We start from the raw sequence: 18,571 nt of genomic DNA on the forward strand, positions 1-18,571 counted from the left end.
AAACAATCTCAACACTCTAGGAGGGCCTTCCTTCTAAACACTCTCCAGTGATTTGTCAGCTCTGGAGCAAGACTTTCAGATATTCTTGTGCATAGACAACCTCTTTCTTCCTGAGCCTTTGCTTTAAAAGGTGATGGAGAACGCTGCCACACAATATCAACCTAAATGCTCCAACTTGTTAGAAAATGTACATGCTATGATCTCTCTTACTTTCCCCAGCTTCTGATTCCACAGAAAAACTGGGCCCCAAAAGGGTTCAGATAAATCAATCAACAAACATTTATTAAGTGCTTACTATATGCCAAGCCTTGTGCTATGTGCTGGGGATACAATCTTGTCATTTCTACCTCTATATTTCTCATCCAGGACCCCTTTGTGACTTGTTGTTCAGTCGTGTCTGACTTTTTGTAACCCCATTTGGGGTTTTCTTGACAAGTGGTTGCTATTTCCTTTGCCAGCTCTCTCTCTTTTTTTTAAACAGATGAGGAACTGAGGCAAATAGGGTCACACAGCTAGTAAGTGTTTGAGGCTGGATTTGAACCCATAAAGATGTGTCTTCCTGATTCCTGTGCACCACCTCGCTCCTCCCTTAGTTCAGGCCCTCATCACCTCCTACCTAGACTATTACAATGGCCTCCTTCCTAATTTGCCTTGTCTTTTCCCACTCTAAACTATCCTCCACACACCTGCCAAAGTGACTTTTAATCCTCAGATCTAACCATGTTAACTCCTCTACTCAAAAAACTACAGTGGCTCCCAGTTGCTTCTACAGTCAGATATAAACTCCTTTATCTTTAAAAACTTTTTACAACCTAGCCTCAGCCTATCTCTCCAGACTCATTATATATCACAGTCATTGATTTACCTTTACACAGAGCATTCCATCTACCATTTCTATCCTTCAAGCGCTGGCTGTACTTCACGACTAAAATAAACCCTCCTCACCTCCACCTCTTCCTTAAAGTACCAGCCTTTATATCCAAATCGTGTACCCACTGCGTCTTTATCTTGGTATAGGGTGTAAGATGTTGGCCTATAGGCCTAGTTTCTGCCGAATTATTTTCCAGTTTTCCCAGCAGTTTTTGTCAAATAGTGAGTTCTTATCCCACAAGCTGGAGTCTTTGGGTTTATCAAACAGTAGATTATTATGGTCATTGACTACTGTGTCTTGTGTACCTAACCCATAACAGTGATCCACCACGCTATTTCTTTTTTTCTTGAAGGGGGAAGGCAGGGCAATTGGGGTCAAGTGACTTGCCCAAGGTCACACAGCTAGTAAGTGTGTCAAGTGTCTGAAGCCAAATTTGAACTCAGGTCCTCCTGACTCCAGGGCAGGTGCTCTACTCACTGTGCCACCTAGCTGCTCCCACCGATCTGTTAGCCAATACCAAGTAGTTTTGGTGATTGCTGCTTTACAATACAATTTAAGATCTGGTATAGCTAGGCCACCTTCTATAGCATTCCTTTTCATTAATTCCCTTGATATTCTGGACCTTTTGTTCTTCCAGATGCATTTTGTTATTATTTTTTCTAGCTCTATAAAATATTTTTTGGTAGTGTGATTGGTATGGAACTGAATAAGTAAATTAATTTAGGTAGAACTGTCATTTTTATAATATTAGTTCGGCCTACCCAGGAGCAACTGATGTTTTTCCAATTATTTAGATCTGAGTTTATTTGTGTGAAGTGTCTTGTAATTGTGTTCATATAGTTCCTGGGTTTGTCTTGGCAGGTACCTCCTCCCCTCCTTCCTTCAAGACACCAAGTTTTTGCATGACCCCTTTATTGACCTCTTCCCTCCTCCATTGCTAGTGCCCTCCCTTCGCCAACTACCTTGTTTTAAATTGTAACAGCTAGGCAAAAGAACAAATCAAACAAAACCGGGAAAAGAAAGTTTGAGTTTGGAGTCTAGCGAGCCTGCCCCAAGTGGAGCTCTCACTGCAAAACTAGACAGAGATACTGCAGCCAATGAAAACAACCAGATCAAATGTAAAATTTTAGACTTGGGTTTTAAGCAGTATCATCACCGGTGAGAGATTGGGGGGCATGACTGGGTCCTTGTTTACCAGATGATATCTGGGAGCTTTTAGTGCACTGGAAGCTCAGTGTGTGTCAACAGCCTTTTTTTTAGCCAAGAAAGCCAATGGGATATTTGACTGCATCAAGAAGCCAGCAGTACGGCCTGTGGAAATGAGACTTTTACTGTCCTTTGCCAGAGACAAATACATCCCAAACCCTGTGTTCCACTCGAGGCAGTAACTTTTTTCAAAGCACATTCATCAGCTGGGTGAGTTTGTCCAAGGGAAGGTGGCCATTATGGCAAAGAGCCTTCTAATTACACCATATGAAGACTGGTTAAAGTACTAAAGATATGAGAGAGGAATATATTGAGAGAGGGAGAAAGGGAGAGATAGAATGGGGTAGATTATCTCCCATAAAAGTGGCAAGAAAAAGCAGTTCTGTAGGAAGAGAAGAGAAGGCAGGGGAGGGGGAATGAGTAAATCTTGCTCTCATCAGATTTGACCTGAGGAGGGAATACCATACACACTCAATTGGGTATCTTACCCCACAGAAAAGAAGGAGGAAGAAGAAGAAAAAGGGGGGATGATAGAAGGGAGGGCAGATGGGGGAGGAGGTAATCAAAAACAAACACTTTCAAAAAGGGACAGGGTCAAGGGAGAAAATTGGATAAAGGGGGATAGGTTAGGAAGGAGCAAAATATAGTTAGTCTTTCACAACATGAATATTGTGGAAGGGTTTTACATAATGATACACACGTGGCCTATGTTGAATTGCTTGACTTCTTAGGGAGGGTGGGTGGGAAGGGAAGAGGGGAGAGAATTTGGAACTCAAAGTTTTAAAAACAGATGTTCAAAAACAACAAAAAAAAGTTTTTGCATGCAACTAGAAGATAAGATACACAGGCAATGGGGCAAAGAAATTTATCTTGCCCTACAAGAAAGGAAGGGAAAAGGGGATGTGAAGGGAGAGGGGTGACAGAAGGGAGGGCTGACTGGGGAACAGGGCAACCAGAATATACGCCATCTTGGAGTGGATGGGAGGGTAGAAATGGGGAGAAAATTTGTAATTCAAACTCTAGTGAAAATCAAGGCTGAAAACTAAATATATTAAATAAATAAAAAAATTTTTAAAAAAGAAGTTAACAATGTAGTATGGTAGAGCAAATGTCCCAATAGTTTAGAAATAAACTGTATACTGAAACTAAATAAAATGTTGAACTTTTTAAAAAATCTGGCACAACTCTACTAACAGCACAATCATGATTATTTGCATCTCATCATATCCCAACATGACTCTTATCTCTGATATGTCTTTTCAGTGCAAAAGTTTTTTTTTAATCTATGTTTCATGGAGATTATAAATAAATGTTATAATAATAGAGATTAAAATATTATGCACTTTTAAAGGATCATATTATATCTACCTGATTGTAGACAGCCTTTTGCATAATGATAATGGTCCAGTTACTGTTTAAGTAATTTGTTGATGTTTTCAGTGTGTTTTGAAGTCTATATTTTTAGCATGAAGTATTTTTTAAATTGTGTTGGTTAGATAGTGAGCTTCTGATGCAGTGTTCTAATCACAAAGTCAAGTGTTGCTTGGTAATTAAGTGCTAAATTTTTACCACCCATGGTCTCGTGTTGTGCAATTTCTAATGTTCTCTCAAATATTGTAATGTTTCTAAAACTAATTACTATATCCAGCATCTTTAAGAATAAAACTTCCATAATTTCTAGTATCAAAAAAAAAGATACTAAAGATATTTTGCATAGAGAAGACTTGAGGGGACATGACAATTATCTTACAAATATCAGAAGGGCTACTGGAGGGAAGGGTCTATTAGCTCCAGAAGCAAGTTTTAGGGAAACAGATGTAAGCCTGGAAAAACCTTCTGACTATTTGACCTATTCAAAAGTAGAATGTGCTGCCTCTTCTAAAAGAAGATAACACTTAAAGAAAAAAAAAGCATTATTATTTTTTTTAATGTGTATCACCACCCAAAACCCAAGTTTAGGCTGATTATCATTCTGAGCTTTGTATTTCCTTAGAAGGTTAGAAATGATGTGTAGTTAAAACACTGCCTGAACTTGTTTTTAGAAGACCACTGGTTAACCTTCTTCTAAAGCACAGAACGGCTGTTTGTTCATCAGTTTGTATCTCAGCAATTTCCTGTTATCTTGGTCAACACATAATCTCCACTTTTCCAAAGAGATAAAGGGCCAGCGAGGTTTAGAACCATTTATTTCTAGGCATAAAGCCTCTTCCATGACAGCCTTCTCTGGTGGAAATAGAGTAGTGGTGTCAAATTCAAATAGAAACGGATCCCTGAAGACCACATATTGACTTAGAAAACCACATATTAACATTATTTATATTATGTTGTTGTTCAGTCTTGTCTGATTCTTGGTGACTCCATGAACCATAGCATGCTAGTACTGTCCATAGAGTTTTCTTGGCAAAGATACTGGAGTGGTTTGCTATTTCCTGCTCCAGTGGATTAAGGCAAATAGAGGTTAAGTGATTTGCCCAGGGTCACACAGTGTCTGAGGCCAGCTCTGAATTCAAGTCCTTCTGATTCCAGGCCTGCTCTATCCACTGAGCCCCCTGACTCATTTATCTATGTTGTATTGTATTGTATTGTATTTATTTATTTACTATGTTAAACATTTCTCAATTATATTTTAATTTGGTTCATTTTGTGACCTTTTCCAGGGCTCTGAGTTTGACAATTCTGCAATACAGAATTCTACCACAACACTAGAGTCACAGAATCATGGAATCTCAGAGTTTGAAGGGTTCTGGAGTTACAGTGGGAGGAATCTAATCTAACTCATACCTAAACAGGCATACTCTATACATTATCCCTGAAAAGTGGTTATCTAGCCTCAGTTTAAAGACCTCTAATGACTGGAGATCATTACCTTCCAAGGAAAATTACTGCACCAAACCTATTTATATTTGATCCTAGGGAGTGAACAAGGTGAAAACTGAGTCTCTTCAGATACCATGGACAGTATGAGTTTGCTGTTTGGAGAACCTCTTGTACTTTTTCTTTTGTTTTGGAGAATTTCAGCCCTCATCTCTGGACCTCAGTTTCATCTGTAAAATTCAATTTTTGATCTACAAAGGCCCCCTTCAACTCTAAGTTTCTATGAGCCTACAATTTTAAAGGAGATTAATCTGATGGAAATATAGGGAGAATTTGGGGTTGGAAATTAAGAGGTGATTATAATAATCCCAAAGTGACATAACAAGGGCCTGAACCAGTTCTACAACAGCCTATAAACCCAATTTCATGGTTTCTGTGTTGATATCTTTGTAAATCAAAACTTTCATAAATCTACTAATAATTCTCACCCCAAGAAAGAGACAGCTTGGATATTAGATGAAAAGTTCTAAGCTCTAGGTAAAAATGAGAGATTCTATGGAAATTTACCTGCAAGGCCAACATTTGGACACTGAAGTATAATTTATTATCCTTTTTTTCATGGGAATTCTGTGAACCTACATTGACCATCCAATCAGACTTTAGCTTTTTGCACTCTTAACAAAGAGTACTTTGTTCCACACAGTGGAGCTGGCATGCTAGACTCAATTGAGACAGTCTGTCTGATAAAATCACATTGGGATCTCAGTCCTCAGGTTATACACTATAAACAGCTCATTGCTCCCAGCTGGTGATAGGGCTGATGCCATTCCACAACACACCCTACAGGAAGCAGCCGAGGAAAGACAGTTGATTGATACCCACAGCAGGGGTTGGGTATGTGCAGCAGGGCAGGGTAGGGTGGGGACTGGCCAAGCCATGGAGGGAATTCCTTCTTTTATTTACTGAAATCAAGTTAGTTCACCAAGATTTCTATTTAATTTTATTGACTTATCCTGGGAACACCATAACTTAACCAAAACCTCTAAAGTGACTAGAAAAGTCCTGGAGGTTCTCTAAAATTTCACTAATAGTTCTTACTGTTTTGGGGATCTGGAAAGGCTGTTATTAAATTATCAAACTCTGTAACTATGGGATCAATCCTCATTTACAGAGCTAGAAAGGACCTTATATGTTTTCTGATCCAATTCCCTAATTTTAGGAGTGGGGAAATAAATCCAGAAAGGTTGAGTGACTTGTTGAAGATCACATGGGTGGCTACAGATTCAGAGTTTGAATCCAGGTCTTTCCTGACTTCAAATTCACTCTGCACTGAACCAAAATTTACTCCCCAGAATCAAAGATAAATGGGTGAGGCAGGGGGTTTTAAGGTATCCCTCATCTAACAACTTCTAAATTTATGATAAATGACCTGGAAGGCATTTTGAATCAGTAATATCTGGAATCGGGCCATGTTTTCCCCTGACTGCTTCTATACAATTGGGCAAAAAAAGCACTCAATTACAGGGTCACCATTGAGTACTGTCACTAAATACAAAGGCAAGTGATTCTCCACAAGGCTGCTTAAAAATTAACATCTTTTTCAGACAACAGACAGAAATTCCCACATTTCATTGCAGTTGTTTTCAAAGTCACCCAGTTTCCAAATGTCTCAAAACAAACTTTTTAAAAGCATAAGGCTATCAGTCTTAACACTCTTTTTGCCCTGACCTTGGCTTCTCTATTTCCATTCCTATCATTAAAAAAACCCCAACAACCCACCCACATGAGTAATCATAACCAAGACACCCCAAAAAAACTTATCAGGTGAGCTACAATGAAAGAACCTTTACAGGTCTTCCGTTGAGCTTAGAATGTCATTAAAGCCAGGCTTAGGCAAAAGGGAAAAAAAAATTCCCCCAAAGGAAGCTCCTGAGCCCCAAGTAGGAATCTGCTTGTTCTTCAGGTTGCAGTGATCCTCACTCAAAAGTTACATTTTGGATAGTTCAACTAAAGAAAACCACCAACTTGAATCTAGCATTGGACACAACGAGGGATTTTTAAAACACTTTAGGATTTTGCATTCTGGACTGGCTAAACCTCAGAGTTTGAGTTAATATTTTTTGGGGGAAAAGAAATAAAGAACTGAATACTGGAAAGGAGAAATATCAGTAAAGGTGGGGTAGGAACTGGGGGAAGAGGACAGCTTTCTTCCCATATCTGGGCTTTTCCAACCAGGACAGCTGAGACCTGGGAAAGTTTAGGCCAAGTGGCCTGATAGAAGATTTGGTGCAATGACCTGATATGACTTGATTTAAGACTCATTTGTTCCTGGCAAATCACCCAACTGTGAAAACAGAGTGACCTCCACAGTAACTAATCACAATTCTCAGTGGCTTCTGAGCCTTCTCCAGCTCACTGTTTATAGCTCATGTGCCAGCAATTTGGCTTGGAAGTTACTAGAACACTGCTCTGAACTGCTCTGTCTGCTCCATAATGGTTCAGTAGGAAGCACACTGGACTTGGGAGTCAGGAAGACCTGGGTTCAAATCCTGCCTCAAACACTAGCACTGTGATCCTGGGCAAGTCACTTAGTCTCCCTGGCCTTTGGGAAAGGGAAATATAATTCAATAGGCCTCATTTTCCTCAACTGTAAAATAAGGGGGTCAGACTATACTTCTCAAGTCCATTCCAGCTCTAAATCTATGATCCTATAAATTCCCAGCTCTAGGCTGAGGCCAAAAATGAGTCATTTCCATATGCAGAAAGAACCAGTCTCTCCCTTTCTAGAAGTTAAATCCATCTGTGTTTACCTTGAACTCCTAAAACATGGCCCACCAAACACCAGGGACAACACTAGCGTGTTCCCACTGCTGTTTCTAGGACTTTTTACAAGCTGTCCCCCTTGCTTGGAACTCCTCTTGACCTCAGTTCCACTTCTATACAATCTGAGCCTCCTTCAAAGGACAGTTCAGTGTAACAACAATGTCAGAGCATTAATACTACACTCAGGTGACACTAATTACTCTAGCCTAGGCTCTTCCTTATTCCCCAGTGGGATTAATGCTCTCGACATCCTGTAATACCTCCTAGAGGGTAGGGATTATTTCATTATTGCTGTTGTATCCTTGGAACTTAACCCTGTGCTTTGCACACAACAACACATGCTTAATAGATGCTCGTTGAATTGAACTGAATGGCTAACTAGAACTTAGAATAAATTTCTCTTTTCTCAATCTGCTGAAGTATCTTCTTTCCCTTAAGGCTCAACACAGATACAGCCTCTTTTAAGAAGTTTTCCTTGACCTTCCATCAATTTTTCTCCCAATCCCCTACCCAGACACGACTCTTTCTTCTCAAATTTCCCAAGGCATTCTGGCTAGAACTTCCCACTTTATAACACTTCCCTTGCATCCTAGTTATTGATATACATGTGGATTCCCCCATGAGATTATATAAACTCCTGGGGAGCAGGGTCTGATCAGTCCTATCTGTGCATCCTGAGTTCCTAGCATGGTGTTTTATATGTTGTGTGAGCACTTAATAAATGTTGGTTGAAGATGAATTTTTTCTTTCATGTGCAAGAACTATAGATCAGTAAATTTTAGTTGCAACTGATGAACCTCTCTGAACTCAACCTGCTCTTAATCTTTGCTTTTTTATCCCAGCATCTGTCAAGACTTCCCCACCTTCCATCCAGTTTCCCAGACAGTGCTTTATGAAATCCATTGGAGCTTTCTTGGCAACCTACTCTTTCATCCTGTTTGCTTCCCTTGGGTGGGGATTGGATAGAAGTGATACCTTTAAGATGATGTAACAGCTGGAAGGGCAGGCATGTTGCTTGTCTTGCTGAAGTTTAAAATTCCAGCTGATGCTACTTTAATCAGGTCTGGAAAATGTTCAGCGAGGGAACATATCATCACACCCCCTTAGGCCTTCTCCCCACCCAGTTGCTCAGACCTTGGAGATAGAGAGGAAGGCATAGAAAGGCAATGAAATTCTTTGGGGGTCACATAAGGGTTAAAAATATCAGCAGCTGGACTGTGAGATCAGTCTGTAGTGGAGAACAACTGACAGACTGTCCCTTCCCCATTAAAGGCACAGAACAGCACTCCCTGAAGTATTTCCACAGAGGAAGTTTTGTATCTGCTCCGCTAACCAAACACCAAGTAAACTAGCAGTGCTGGGGAGAGCTCTTTTGGACTTTCAGCTCTTTTGTCCTAGGTATACCAGAAAACCAAGCTGGGTAAACAAGTTCATAGGATTGTAGAATTTAAAGAAGGGAGGGGCTCTTATGGAGTCACGGCCTACAGTTTAACAAGTGCTAAAGGGGTCTTGAGTGGAAAGTTTAAGAAGCACTGTTCTAGATCATCTAGTCCTTCATTTTTCAAGAGGAAGGTAAAACCCAAAGAGAGGAAAGAATGTGCCCAAGGTCACAGGGCCATGTGGTAGAGCAGGGATTCAAACCCTAGCTCAAGAGGAACTCATGATTTCTTTAAGGGTACTCCTAAAAAGCAAAGAAGTGAGGGTTCCTGAGGGCCAAGGGTCCTAAGAGCCTAGACTAACTTTGGATTCACTTAAGAGGAGGATTGTTGCTGATAAACAAGCTCATAATCAGATGATCAGTATTGATTTCTATGTAAATATTTAATCTAATCTTCTAGCATCTAATGCTAGTAGATCCTCAGGATTCCTCAAGGCCTATGTCAAGTTTCTTCTTGGAGTATTACTTTGACTATAGTTCTACTATAGTCACATTACTCTCTCTACTCAATTGCTGGAAGGCAAAATGGGCCAGCTGTCCTTCTGGTTATCTTGGAAAAGAAGGTCCCTGAACTAACACCTCAGCCCACGAATTTGGCAAAGGCTTCTGACCTAAGCAAAATAAAAACTCTCTCTCCCTTGGTTGCCAGAGCAAGAAATGACTAGGTCTTTAGCTGTCTGGCGATCTTTACCAATTTCCCATATCGATCCTTCCCTAAGGGAAAGGAAAGAATGCTCTTCTAATTTATTGCTCCCCAGTAGAACTTCTGGTGGACAAGTTGGCAAAAATGTTAATGAGTTGATAAATTCCTTGTAATTATTTGAAAGGCTGGATTAAAGTATCACTTTGCAGATTGAGAGCATCACTTTGTCAGCATTGCTTTAGCCTCTTTTTCTTAAAGCTTAGGGGCTTGTAGGCAATATAGTGATTTTTGAGGTCGCTTACAATTCTAAAATTCTCTGATTCTGTGATAGGTCCTACTGAAGCCTTGCTTTCCAAGCAGCATAAAAGGAGATTGAGGTATTTATGATCTCATTTTTGTTAAGTTCTGGCTTCAAAGGGCACTTGGGAAGGGGGTACAGGAACAAGCAATAGTGGGAAAATAATATACCTGGAAATCAGGAAATCTGCCATGATTTACCAGTTGTATGATCTTGAACAAGCTCCTTCTCTTCTCTGGCCCTCAATTTCCCTATATGTAAAATGAAAGGGTTGTACTCAAAGAACTCTTCTGTGATTCTTTGGTTTTATGACTTAACTACAGGAAAAGAAAATGAAGTGATAGGTGTGACTAGGGATTGGGATTTTAATGTAGGGCAGCCTGAGGGTGGGGGACAGGAGGAATGGAAAAGAGACCCAAAGATCTAAGTTTACCTGCTGGCTCTGTACATTTGGACAAGTCCTTTACCTTTACTGTGTCTCAGTCTCCTCATCTATAAAGGAATGGCACTAGGTCAGACTAGATGATCCCCAGGGTCTCAGAAATCCTTTTAACCAGACAAGATTGCAGGAGGTCAGCCTGAGCCCTTTCTTCATTTATTTTCCTTGAGACAGAAATGCCTTCCAGGGCATCTGAATGGGAATACCAGGAATCCTGGAGCCTGACCTCACTCACAAAGTGTTTCTACTCTGGACAGCACATTGGGACTCATAAGTATGGCTGACTCAAAAGCTTCTACAATTTTTACTGGTTTGGAGGCCCTGATGGATTGGGGGTTGGGGTCTGATATGAAGGATGATTTAAGCCCTAGACTGAGCAGAGTCATTCTGGGGAAATTCCACAGTGAGGAAAGCACTTCTATTATTGTAGTTTGGCTCAATTTCTTCCACAAATCTGGAGTCTTTTTTCCACCATTCTCAGGAAAAGTCACCCTAGACATAATCCTTTGACATAAGCTGCAAGAAAATAAGATCCCCTCTGTTTGTTATTCTCTTCCCTCTGTATACCTAAAGTTCCTTTCCTTCACCAAGTCCAGAGACTGGGTTTTCCACTTTTGAATGGAAAAAAATTTCATGAATTATTATTATTAATAGCTAGCATTTATATAGTGCCTCTACGTGACAAGCACTGTGCTAAAGTGCTTTAAAAATATCTCAGTTGATTCTTACAACAATTTTGGGAGTTAGGTGTTATTTTTATCTTCATTTTACAGTTAAGGGAATCAAGGCAGACTTGGGTCCCAGGGTCACACAGTAGGTAATTGTCAGGTATTCCTGACTTCAGGCCCAATACTCCATCCACTGCACCACCTAGCTGCCTTATTATTAATGATGAGAAAATTGAGGTTCTAGGGGAAATGACCTGCCCAAGGTCACAAGAGCAGAAAAGAGCAAAGTTGGGATTCAAATTCAAGTCTTCCACCCTGAAATTGAGTGATCTTTCCACTACACAATGCTGCTTTTTCTATTCAATAACAGGCATTTATTAAGCCCCTATGGAAATAGGGCCCTGTTTGGTGTTGGAGATACAAAGATAAAACTATAGTCTCTGCCTTCAAGGACCTAACAGTCTACTAAGGTAGGGATAAGATACATATGTAAATAAATGAGGCACAATAAATACGGGGCACAGGAGAAATCAAGAGTGCTATGAAAAATCTGGGGAGGGAGAGATTACTTCCATTAGGGACTGAGCCATGTGAAGGTGATAAGAAGGGAAGTCGGTGAAAGTTACTTGGAAACTGATACTTGAAGGAAGATAAAAATTTCAACAGGCAAAAGTGAGGCAGGACTCTGTTCTAGAGGCATGAAGGATGGTATGCATGACTGGGTTAAAGCAAGAAAGGGTGAGATGAGAGCACAGCTAACAGGATAATTTTGCCACAGTACAAAAAGGGGTGTCATATCAATAAATTCTGAGAAGGCAGGGTGGAGCCAAATACAGGACTTTATATGCTGGACTGAGGAACTTCTTTTTCGCTGTCTACACAGAGGGGAGTCACTAAAGTTATTTGAGCAAGGGAGCAACATGATCACTCAATTAGGAAGATTATTTTGGCAGTAGAGAGAAGACAGAGAAACCTTCAATATCTTCATTTGAGTTTTCTGAAATGGTTCTTTTATTCTATTAAGAGCAGTTTGGCTTAACAGATGGCCTATTCAGACTGAAGGAAACAGTATGGTATAAGAGAAGTAGCACTAGATTTGGAATCAGAAGACCCGAGTTCTAATCCCCATTCTGCCCACTTCCAGTCTGTATGGCAAGTTGTTTCGCCTTTGTTGACCTCAGTTTTATCATCTGTAACATGAGAGGGTAGGACTATATGCTACATTTCACACCAAGCAGATCTTTATTTGATAACTAGATCCCAGTCATTATGCACAAACAACGTGGGAAAATGCCTTTTCCAGAGATAATGACTTTTCAGTTTTCTCCTGTCTCTGAAAAGGAAATCCTTCTTCCCACAGAACTGCTGGGCTTTTGAGAGCTATTTCATGACCTCAGGGATTTATTAGCACTGCTCCATGATCCCAAGTCGGTTCAGCAAGTGTGTGTGGAAGGGGACCAAAGAAGAGCAGGAGGGATGCCCCTTGTCAAACAAAACTTCATCTATTCCAAACTGGTTCCACATGGGGCCAGTCTGGTAACCTCAGACCGAGGGATTTCTGACACAACAAATGGAGATCTTCTCCCATTCAAGAGTGATTTAGCTCTGAGGTCCTGATACTCGTTAAAGAAAGAAAGGTGGTGAAACCTCAAAGCTAATATCGTGCTTGATGTTTGTAGTCCAGTTCTATTCCATTCCATTAAAAATGAGTCAGAAGTTGAAATCAGGAATCATACTTTAGGACCTTGATGTGGAGGAATAATAATCAACAAACTAAAGAATCAGACTCTTGGGTCAGGAAAACGAACCAAAACACTGTGATTAGGTATCAGAATGGACCCAAGAGGACTGCCGGTCATTCATTCTCCAGGGATCGAGGAGGACTAATATACACGGTTCTTTCCTCCTTTCATTGTTCTAACTTCCCATTGAGCTCAGTATGAACTAGGCAGTGACTGACTGGGAGGAGATCCGAAGACCTTTAAAGGCCTTAAGTTCCTATGAGGCTTCAGTTATTCCTGATTGGCTTACTTACTGAAAAGAAGTATCAGGGACCTCACCTTTATTTTCACTGTCTCAGGCATTTCTGTCCCTAGTAAGGAAGAGAGACTGTCCTCCCTTGCGTTTGTATTCTGGCCCTGGGCCAGCAAGACTATGTCCTCTGGCGGAAAGGATACTTTTAAGTCTCAAAGCCAAGACTAATCCCAATCTTAACACCTACAATAGGCCTTTCCTGCACCTTCACAGACAGTGATCTCTACCTCGTGAAATCACTATTGGCAGCTTCAGTACCCCAGAATACAGTTGCGAATCCAGAAGTAAGGAGGAACCTTGCTTGATTAACATAGCACTTTTAAATTTATAATGTTCTTCACAATACTCCTGTGAAGTAGGAGTACAAATAATATCTGCATGTCTTAGATGAAGAAACTAAGGCTTGGGGAAGTTAAATCACTTGCCCAGGGTCACACAGGTAGTAACGGTCTGAGGCCTTATTGGAACTCAGGTCTTCCTCACCCCAGTCCTGGTGTTCTATTCACTATGCCACCTTGCTGCTCTACCCAGGATGAATGGAAGAACAATGAACATTTGTTGGATTTCATTGCACTGAGTTGCCTAGCACCCCCAGACAATATACAAAGATTCAATAAAATACAGTCTCTAACCTCGAGGAGTTCACAGTTCAGTATAGGGACAGGGACGGACACACATAGACACAGACAGACAGACACACACACACACACACCCCCTCTACAAAAAACATTTGCATATCTGTCTGCTACTCAGCTGTGGCTTTCCCAAGTCCAACTGTCCTGTTCTTCAGTTGGGCATGCTTCCATTTCCTTTAGGGTTCTAATAACAGGGCCAGCCCAGTGAGGAAGGGGAATTGACGTTGTATGATTTGAGAAGTCTCAACTGGAGGGGCAGGAGCCACTAGCTAGGGGTCAGAAGTGAGACCCTAGTTAACAAGATCTTTCATGTTATGATGCTCATTGGGAAGGAGATAGTGGAGACATGATCAGCACAGGCATGAACAGATGGAGGCATTCACTGCAAAGGAGACCCCACACAGACATGATGCAGATTAAAAGCCAGGCCCAAAAGGAGGGTCTTTCTGAATCAAGGCTCCTGACTTCTTGCACAATCATTGCAGCGTTAGTTAGGAACTAGTCTAACTTTCCCTACTTTCTCACTGAGAATTATAGCATTTTAGAGCTGGACTTCCCAATTACAGCAAAGAAACAAAATGCCCAAGGAAACAATCATTTCTCTTAGAAAACAAGCTGATTTCTCATATCATGTTACAAAATCAAAAGGCATATCTCATTGGCTTTAATAGGGAACAAGATTTTGAAATCTCTTAGGAGATGCTATATCCAGAGTTGTTTATTGAAACAGAGAAAAAGAAAAGAAAACCACAAATCACAGTCTCAGAGCTGAGAAGAACTTCAAACTTCAGTCTAGTCCTTTATTGTGCAACCCCATAAAGTCATCCTATAGCTTTTTGTGGGTCTCTAGAGAGAGGGAACCCACCAAATCCTGAGGCAAGCCATTCCACTCTTAGGTAACCTTAGGAAATTTATCCTTACCTTACTGTTCTTTGTTTGACCCTCTGAGGTCAAGTAGAATAAGTTAAATTCTTCCATGCGATAGCCCTTACAATACTTGAAGATAATAATTATGTCCTTCTTCCCCAGGCTAAAGACCTGGCACCAGTTACTTCAACTAACCTCCAAATGCCATGATCTTGAAAACTCTCACTATCCCGGACACCCTTCTCTGCCTGCTCTCCAGCTTGTCAGTCTCCTTCCTTAAATGTACCTGGGCCTAAAAAAAAATTCTTCAAATGTGGTCTGAGAGAACCGAAGACAGAAGGCTTCTCCCCTCCCTTGGTCTAGGCACTGTGCTGCCCTTAACACAGACTGAAATTGTATTAGTGTTTCTGGATGTCACATCACATTACTGTGACTCACACTGAGCCTCCAGTCTATGAAAGCTGCCAGTTCCCTCACGTACCGCTTACAACTCCAGGAGGAAGCTCTGTCCTTTTTATACTATGGGTTGGTAGCAAGAGGCAGGGAAAAGCAGAAGGCCTTTCATAAACAGCGAATTTCTCCATACAATCAATTTCTAACTAGTATTAGGATCTGCTACAAAGAAGGACAGGATCGTTCAAAGAACCAAAAGATAAGACCAAAAAAAAAAAGATTAAAAAACCAAATATGTCAACTTACTTTAAAGTCTGCCAATTGCTGGTTGATGGCATCTACTTCAGTCCCCACCACCCACTGAAGGGCCTCGCCATCTTCTGCTGCAGCGGTCATGTCACTGAGCTCTTTCAGCTTGCTGTAGAAGTCTCCCACTCGGGCCAAGGTCAGCTCTAGCTGCTCCTGGCGGGTTTTGCCCCTCTCTGTGAGTTTGCCACACTGTTTTCTCAGGGCTTCCAGTTCTCTCTTAAGTCCTAACAAGTCTAGACTTCCTTCCTCTTCTAGCATCTGTCGGCATTCTCCTTCAGAGGCCTCAACGTCTAATTTCAGGCCCTGAATTCTGCTGAGGAATAGACGAACATCTTCAATCTGGGACTGAAGGCTGTCGATGTCTCTGCCAATGGCACGCATGCTATCAAGTTCATCATCTAAGTCAGCTAGCTGAGAGAACATCTCTCTGACTCGACAATGGAACTGGCCGACGCCCTCGAGTTTGTTTTCCATTGTCATGCAGCTGCTGTTCACTCTTTCTTTGACTTCCATGAAGTCCTGCTTAGTGACCTTAGCTTGGTGTAGAAGTTGAGAAGCATCAGACCCCTGTGGGGCATCTTCCACTAGGCCCTGAGTGAAGTTCTTTAGATAGTCAACCTGTGGCTCCAGGGCCTGCAGCGCTTCCTGCTGAGCTCGAAGCTTCTCCAGGTTCTTATTGCTGCAGGCTTGGGGGCCCAGTGCATCAAAGATCTCAAGCTGGTGTTTGGCCCCATCGAGCTTCTTTTCAATGTTCTTAAAGTTATCTTGGAACTCTTTGAGCCTCTGAGTCATTTCTTCAAGGGACCCCGTTTTGGCTTGCAGTTCTTCTGTGATGGCATCCATGTTCTGATTTATTCCTGCCTTCTCATCTCGGATATCATCTTCATCCGTCTGAGAAGAATTGATTAGGATGTCGGCAGCACTGTTCAACATTTCCAGCAGGGACCGGCGCTTTTCCACATCAGTCAGCATGGCCTTTGACCTTAAAAGATGAGACTCTAGCTGGACTGGATCCAGGGTCACCTGTAAGTCAGACATCTTGGCCTTACAGTCCTCTATCCATGGCACAAGGTCTTCCACATGCCACTGGTATTTCTGAGCCTTCTGCATACAGTCCTTGAGCCTGGAGTGTCTGTCTGCAGCTTTTTTAGTAAGCTCCTCCCAATGGCTTTTGAGCTCAACCAACTGACTTTGCAAAGTCCTTTTCTCTTCCCCTGGATGCACAGAGAGAAGAAGAGATTCCCCTTCAGCTATGATCACCTCATAAGAACCACTACGCTGGTTTAGGCTCTTCTGGAATTCTTCTTGCTCCTGAAGCTGACAATGTAGACGGTCTAACTTTGCAGAGATTGGGTGGGTCTTTGCCTGTTGACTTTGTTTGTCATCTAGCCAGGTCCTAAGCTCATCAAACATTTGCTGGAATTGCTGGGTGCTGGCAAGAGCTGTCTGGAGTCTGTTCATGCGATCAGCTGAAATGAAATTTAAATTAATCAAGACTAATGAAGGCATTTTAAATAAGTTTTCTGAGTATAAAAGTTCTAGTCTAATGAACTGAAGAAGGAATCAAACTTTCCCAAGAAGAAAGCAACGGGTTTAGAACAAAGTTCAAACAAAATTTCAGTCTACAGCCCTACTACAGCCTAAAGTGAGTTCTGGAGGTGGTTCTTACCTATCAGCGTGTGTGAGAGAAGACGAAATTATATGGATGTGAGAGGAAAGTATGATGAACAGGCCTAAGAGCATGGGTCTCTTATCTGTTAAAAGTATACTTGTGGGATCATAAAATTTAGAAGTGGAAGAAATTTTAGAAATCAGCTAGCCTAGCAAAATTCTTTTTTTTTTTTAACATGAAAAAACTTAAATAGGGAAGTAGTTTGTTTAAAGTCACATAGGCACATATGTACCCAAGCTGGGATTCAAACATATATCTGCTGACTTCAAATACAGAGCTCTGATTATAAGCCTAAAACTTAAAAAGGATTGTTTCTTTAGTAATTATGATTCCTATTTGTTTACTGCTTTAAGGTTTGCAAAAGTGTTTAAGGTCTATCTACACCCCCATAAACAGCATCCTGTGTTGATGGGACTTAGTTAAGGTGGAGTAACCATAGCAACTACACCACACCTAGGACAGCTGGGAGAGGATTGTTAGCCTACACTACTCCAAGAAGGGCTACTGGAAATTCAGGAGACAAAAGAATCACATAACTTCATATTCAGAAGGGACCTAAGGGGCCACTTAGTACAACTATATTTGTAGAAGAATTCCTTCTACATTCTAGCAGGGAAGAACCTGTTACCTCTTGAAGGACCCATTCTACTTCTGGATAGCTCTCATGGTTCGCAAGCTGTTTCAGACTACGTCTGACTCTTTGTAAATTCTACTCATTGCTCCTAGTTCCTCCTTCCAAGTCCAAGCAGAATACATCTAATCTTTCTTCCATGTGACTGTCCCCTGAATATTTAAGACAGTCATCATATTCCCTATCCCCTGAGTCTTCTCTTCTACAGGTTAAACATCCCCAGCCAGTTCCTTCAGTTGATGCTCACAGAGCACTAGAATTGGAATGAGAAAGACATGAATTCAAATTTGGCTAGCTGTGTGAGTCTGGGCAAGTCACTTAAGCTCTATCATCTGCCTCAGTGCCTTCATCTATAAAATGGGGTGAACGATGGCACCTCCTCCCCAGAGCTAAGGATAAAGTGAGACAGTACTTCCACGATGCTTTGCAAACTTTAAAGCACTAATATAAATACTAGCTGCTGTGATTATCGTTACATCACCCTCGCCATCACTATTGTTGTTATGCACAGTTTTGAGGCCGCCCACCATCCTGACGGCCCTCCACTGGATGCTCTTCCTCTGATAATGATGATGATAGGTGCCAGGCACTATGCTGAGCATTTTACACTGATTATCTCATAAGCAGGTGCTATTATTGTTCCCATCTTTTAGATACGAAAGTGGGGCAAGCGGAGGTGAAGTGATTTACCTGGGGCACACAGCTAGGGTGTGTCTGAGGCCAGATTTGAACTCAAGTCTTCTTGACTCCAGGCCCAGCACTCTATCTAGTGTGCCACCTAGCTGGCTCAATCAGAGACAAACTCTGGATTTGTCACCTCCTACTTCTGT

The 18,571-nt window shown here is 41.4% G+C and overlaps 1 protein-coding gene across 1 annotated transcript in view; it reads right to left on the reverse strand.

The window, feature by feature from the left end:
• The window catches only part of MACF1 (microtubule actin crosslinking factor 1), a 312,647-nt gene that overhangs the window by 90,355 nt on the left and 203,721 nt on the right, over window positions 1-18,571 (reverse strand). Inside the window, exon 58 of the mRNA XM_036746382.1 lies at window positions 15,436-16,907. Coding sequence (XP_036602277.1) covers window positions 15,436-16,907 — 1,472 coding nt within the window. The remainder of the gene's footprint in view (window positions 1-15,435; window positions 16,908-18,571) is intronic.

The sequence above is a fragment of the Trichosurus vulpecula genome, chromosome 2, assembly GCF_011100635.1.
Source record: "Trichosurus vulpecula isolate mTriVul1 chromosome 2, mTriVul1.pri, whole genome shotgun sequence".
NCBI lineage: Eukaryota > Metazoa > Chordata > Mammalia > Diprotodontia > Phalangeridae > Trichosurus > Trichosurus vulpecula.